Here is a 6,633-nt window from a genome sequence, read left to right on the forward strand (position 1 = left end):
ACTCATGGACTCACAATCAAGCTCAATCACACCAACATCCCCAAATATAACCATAAAAAATCCAATTTATATCTGAATTTTTCTTGATTTCATCAATTATATAATTTAAGGCTTATTCAACCTCTAAACGATGCAGAAAAACAAGGCAATATTAAGGGACTTAATTATTAGATTTGGGCATTATTGTCTTAATCATGCATTAACATAATTTCATCAGGCTTATTAAGGGACATAAGTACTTTGTATTTTTTAATGAGATTATAGTTTATGTTTTCAATATCAACAAACAATCCTATCATCAATTGATTAAATAAAAGAAAGATTCCATAGGTTTCTTTGCGACAATGCACAACCAATGTGTTTTGCTTATTTTTTAAAATATATTTACATCAAAATGATCAAAACATTGTTTTTTTATTATTATTATTAAAGTGTTTTTTTTATGATTTTTATAAGCTGTTTTCTATCAAATAAATATTTTGTTTTAAAAAATATCAAAATAAAAGATGTGGGTTAATAAGTTGAAGGAATTTTCGTTAAAAAGATACTTTTTTTTTTTTATCTTTATTCAAATATATATATATATATATAGAGAGAGAGAGAGAGATAAATAAGTAAAGAAAAAAACTTGAATGAAATTCAAATTGTTACTTTTCTTAAACAAAATTTATCGGCATATAATTACATAAAAAATATTGTGCCATGCAACATAAGATTAAACGTCTTAATTTACATTTCTCTTTTAATTTTCCAGTTTAAAAAAAACAAAATCTTTTTAAAAAAAACTTCGACTTGTAATTTTCATGATGTTGTTTATTGCATACCACTAATGAATAATACTATACCAAGAGAAAATTATTGATTTTATTAAAATGATGTGTCTATATATATATTATAACCAAATTTAACTTGTGTTTTTTTTTTTAATTTAAGAATTACTTTCATAAAAAAAATATGTTCATGTCTTATGTAAGTTTAAGAGATCATAAATTATTTAGTTTAAATAAAATACATTTGTTTACATATTTTCAATATAGTCTTTATTGATATTTTGTATATCAAAAGCATGCATAACAATAAAATATAACCAAATCCTATTAACCTGCTTTAAAAATTTATAAGCATTCTATAGTAACTAGCACAACATAATAGCACAACATATTTTCTTAAACCTTTTTAATACCATTTAAAACAATTATAACTATAAGCACACATTGTTTTATCAACTTAAGAAACCCATTTCAAGCTTCAAACCAATTGGTGGAAATATCTAATCCATCAATTTGCAACTAAAGCTAGCATAAGCATATATCCAAGCTCGGTGACTTGTTGTTTATACATAAAGATAAAAAAAATTCAACAAAAATAATTATATAAAAAAAACTCGAAGGAAATAATTATTTCAGATAATAATTATGAGGGAAAGTGATAAGGTCCGATTTTATCTCATGGGTTTGAAGGCCAAGTCGAGGCCTGATATAAGATTATTATCTTTTGGTTCTAACAATCTAGTCCATCTTTTCCTAATGAAATAGCTGATGGATTATTCTCAATACCTACAAAAGGTTCTTTCATTTAAATTTTGAAACTCTTCGATAATTAAGTCAAAATCATATAAAAAAATAGTCTTATTTTAGAAGAAAGCCCAGAAGTAGATTTATATTATTTGTAGTAGAGAATTGAACCTCATTAATGGCGATTACATTAGTTTCTTTTATAATTCCCGAGGTCCTCTCTTTTATGAAGGGGAAAGGTTCACATATCAGCCAAATATTTTCACTTGCCATTGATGAAATATGACTCCATTAAAGTAAATATCTCTGACTGTGAGTCCAGCAGTTCGCTAGAACCACACATAAGCCTAGGCAGTGCCGAGCCAGATAATTATAGACGTGGCGTTTCGTCAAACCCACACTTATTTGAACTTAATACTTGGCTAAGCTCATAAATGATGGGTTATCAGCCTCCACTTTGTTCATTTATTCATAAAGGGAGGATTTAGAAAAAAAAAAAAAATATTAATCCATCATAAAGTAATTAAGCAGACATGCAAATTCATATAAGAGGGAATGAAAATAGAATTTAATAAAAGAATAAAGTGTGAGAGCTTAATTAAAATTACAAATAGAAATGTAATAATTATACTTAATATTAGAACATGTGGGATATTCATCATAGATACTAGCACTGTTCACGTACACACAAATCATTATGGACAACCCTGTTTATTTTTTGACAATTCATTTTGTCCTCAAAATTTTATTTTAGGTGATTTGATCTTAATTTAAGGCCGGTCTCTTATGATTTCTTAGTCAATGATGGGAATTGGAAGAATAGGTACCAAAATGAAAAAGACATCAAACATGGATAGTGTTCTAAAAGTTTTGGGAAATATACACTTTGGTCCTCTAACTTTAAAAATAATGCAAATTATATGATTTTTGATGCCTTATTTTTTTCAAATTCAATTTTGATATAAAAATTTTATTTTTATTATTTTTAAGTCCCTAATTGAGAGAGGAGAGAGAGAAGTTGTTAAATTTTGATGATAGTGAGAAAAAAATATCGTTAACACCATTTCACGTCACCGAAACGGTCGATGTTTATATTAAATAGTTCCATTTAATAAAGGGAGTTCATATTATGTTTTTTTTTCTACCTTTAAAGTTCATGACAAAACATATTTGAACTCGATTTAATTTTTAGTTTTGGGTTGATTTTGGTTTTTTAGATGATTTTTTATATGCTAATGTAAAATAATTTAAACAAAATAAAAAAAAAATATATTTTAATATATTTTTTATTCAAAAAAATACTTTAAAAAACAATCTCCATGACTCTCAAACACTCACTAAATCCAAGTAAGCAATCAAAACTATCATTCCATTAAACCTTTCAGCAACGAAGTTATTATTGTCACTAATTTCGGTGGTGAGGTGAGCAGCTGGCATAGCTACCACATGCCTTGAGACCATGAACTCGTCATGTTTTTTTTAATCCAATTAATGTTGTGTTGCCCCCTTAAAAAACTACATTAATTGCAACTTCCACTCCTCTACCTTTTAAAAAAAAAAAAAATAATAATAATCCGTACCGCCCCTTTATATTTTTCAGATCTAGAAATACCCTCCCCACTGGATGGTTAGAAATCAACCCGGAATCCGATGAAACTCCTAGCTACATTTCTTATTTAACAACACAAAAATTGCTAAACTCATAATTTCCTCTTATGTTATCCTTGATTTTTCACTTTAGCCCCTGTGTTATTAATTAATTTTACTAAACCAATATTATACGAAGTCAAATAAGGCCTACTAAATCAATTATTAAGACTTTGAGGGACTAATATTTTAGTGAGTCGTGAACTATCCACGTGTATCTCTGAATCTATTCAATTAACTCATTAGTTAGCATCTATCGAGTCTTAATATTAACCATGCATGCTAATTAAGTAGCATTATTAAATAATCCTCATATATGGGACCACTTTTAATATTTATGTATGATTTATTCCACCAAATAAACTGTCTTGTAAGATATATGAAAATATTTTTTAATAAAAAATGGAGAAAATAAGAATTCCATGAGTAAACCATTTATTTTATTTATACAATTAAAAAACTATTAGGAAAAAAGCGTGTCTTTAGCATGAAAAAAACTTATTTTTTTATTTTGATGTACTGATATAAAATAATTTTTTAAAAATAAAAATAACATTATTTTAATATATTTATAAATAAAATATATTTTAAAAAAGCAACTGATTTTCACATTTTTAAATACACATAAAAAGAAAATATGAAATATGTCCCGAACGTGCATTTCTTTCTTCATAAACGGTAACCCCACGTCCCCACCCATTTATTTTAGTATTTTAATTAATAATTAATTGTTAATTATAACAGTTTAATGATAAACGAATGCAACTTTCCTCTATAATGGGAGTATGGGACCAACCGAACATCTTTCTCTTATCAAGATCCTAACGAGCTGCAAAGGTCATTGAGTTAGTTGAACCAAAACCTGACCCCAATATTACATCTATACGGCAATATGTGGGAAGGAGAATGGCCCCCTGAACACTGTCCATGCCCACATGACCTGTTTCAGAACTTGGATGGATGCCCGCGCTTGCTTTTAGATCAAACTGGAGCCGCATACATGTTACATAATGCTCTCTCTCTGCACACTTATTTCAATTATTTTGTCAGGGCAGGACCGTGCATACAAATAATTGCCTGGTTTTAACCATCTAGTCTAATGGTAAAATTTCTCAGGTTTGAATTCTGAAATTATTAATATTAATGGGAATTTACCTCATCATTAATCTTAGAACTTATAGATATTAATCAAAATAAATATAAGTTGGTTGGGACACTTTACATGAATAATAATAATAATAATAATAATAATAATAATAATAATAATAATAATAATTGTGTGGTTTCACTTTCACGGAAGATACTGTTTGTTTTTATATAAATAAAAAAATATATATTTTTATGTATTTACAAGTGAAAAATATTTCAAAAACAAATATTACTTGCTAATAGCCTTCTATGATACTAAAGAACATTTTTGGATTTGGATAAGCTGCTGCAGCTCGTTTTAATTAAATTGCAGGAAAGAAGATAGATAGCGTTGCTGTGGTTACGTGGATCTTATTATGATGTGATCTGTCTCGTGGCAATAACTCACATGTTATGTTCATGCCTAAAACCTGAAAATGATGGACCTTACCTCCTCCATAAAAAACTTACTTACCGTCGAGTTAGTCTGGATCTGGATTTGTTTTCTGCTTGCTTTTATATTTACAGGGAAACAAACACAATAAAATATTTAGTATTTAAACTTAACTAATCACAATTAATTATATATTTTTTTATTTTTTTTTCAAACCAGTCATAAAATTTACCTCAAAACAAATTCATTCAGTCTTACTATTTTGTCTCTCCAGGAAGGCAACGTTCATGTTTTTACAGTAATATAAAATGAGAGAGAAAGAGTATGACATCAGAGTATAGTTGCTGTAATTTTTTAAAATGTTTTTTATTTAAAAAATATATTAATAATATTATTTTTTTTTATTTTTTAAAATTAACACATAATTTTAATAATTTAAAAACAGCACTTGATCTATACCTACCAGCAGCCAACTATGGTGCATTTACTCCGTTGTATAGCACAATCATCCTGGACTAAACTAACCTTGTATCCTAGCTTACAAGAAAAATTAAGAAAAAATAATGAAAGAGATACTTTTCACTACGTGGTGCACCGTCCAACGGATTACACACGCGAAAGAATAGAAGGGCAATCCCGTAATTAGGTGTCAACATGAAGCCCATACTCTAGCACCATTCCCTTATAAAATCCATCTGCCATTGTAATAGCATCACTCACGCTCTTACACTACTACAGCTAGCCACGTGTAAGAGGTAGAAACAATGTCTCCCCCCCTCTCTCTCTTTAGCCTTCTCTTCATCTTCATTTCCTTCTCCGCATCTCCTAACTCCGCCGCTGCAAGGTCCCAAAATGCACCGCGAGATATAGTCCGTTCATCCTGCGTCCACGCTAGCTACCCTAACCTCTGCCTCCGCACTCTTTCCTCTTATGCAGGCCCTGCCAACACCCCACGTGACCTGGCCCAAGCAGCTGTCAAGGTAAGCATTGCACGTGCCAGGAAAGTGTCAAACTACTTGAGCACACTCTCGGGTCTTAAGAAAAAGAGAGAGCGAGTTGCACTGAGTGATTGTGTTGAGCAGATATATGACTCGGTGGATGAGCTGAGCAAGACACTGAGAGAGTTGAAGCATTTGAGAGAGGAAACGTTTAGGTGGCAGATGAGTAATGCACAGACATGGGTCAGCTCGGCTTTGACCAACGAGGACACGTGTCTTGATGGGTTTCACGAAGTTGAAAGCAAAGCCAAGGATGATGTGAAGAGAAAGATCACTAATGTTGCTAGGGTTACTAGTAATGCTTTGTACATGATTAATCGTCTTGATGAAAGTCGTGGGAGGCCAAAGCTGGGTCATTGAATATGGAAGCTTTTGTGATTTGTAATATATCTTTGTATTTTCTACCCCCTTTTTTTTTATATAGTGTTTTTATATATGGAAGCTGTGTGTAAGATTTGATCACCTACTTATTAATCCAGTTTGTGCTCGTAATTAAGTGTAAATCATGTCATCGCCCTCTCCCTTTGAATCTATCTATCTGAGATACGTGGGGGCAAATAAATATAAGTTACCAACACATGTCATCATCCTCCCTTTTCACAATTTATTATGAATTTTAGAATCCATATGAGATACGTGGGATCGGAGCAAATAAATTAATAATCAGTTACCAACACATTTGCGTGATATTGAAATATTAATTATTATTTTTTATATAAAATTAAATTAGTTGAAATTTATTTATTTTTAAATATATCCAATCAAATCTATACCAAGAATAAATCTAGTTTCAATTAATTTTTTTTTTTTAAATTAAAGAAACCTCATTTTCCTAAAACGTACCTTGTGGGCTCAGGTGAGTGAATAAAACTCCGATTGTCCCAGACTCTTATAAGAGATGCACGTCCTAACTTGAACTCGAAACTTGTTATGCAGATCTTGCCATATATAT

At 30.0% G+C, this 6,633-nt stretch overlaps 1 protein-coding gene across 1 annotated transcript; it reads left to right on the plus strand.

Annotated features, from left to right (window-relative positions):
• Positions 1–5,386: 5,386 nt before the first annotated feature.
• On the plus strand, positions 5,387–6,268 carry LOC118048426 (pectinesterase inhibitor 3). Its single transcript, XM_035058087.2, has one exon. It carries the CDS (start codon positions 5,448–5,450, stop codon positions 6,039–6,041), a length of 594 nt encoding a protein of 197 aa, XP_034913978.1. The 5' UTR covers positions 5,387–5,447; the 3' UTR covers positions 6,042–6,268.
• Positions 6,269–6,633: the final 365 nt, after the last annotated feature.

Source organism: Populus alba, chromosome 6 (assembly GCF_005239225.2).
Source record: "Populus alba chromosome 6, ASM523922v2, whole genome shotgun sequence".
Classification (NCBI taxonomy): Eukaryota; Viridiplantae; Streptophyta; class Magnoliopsida; order Malpighiales; family Salicaceae; genus Populus; species Populus alba.

What these genes read in the sequence shown, in the direction of transcription:
- LOC118048426 (XM_035058087.2), top strand. Translation starts at nt 5,448, where the DNA reads ATGTCTCCCCCCCTCTCTCTCTTTAGCCTTCTCTTCATCTTCATTTCC.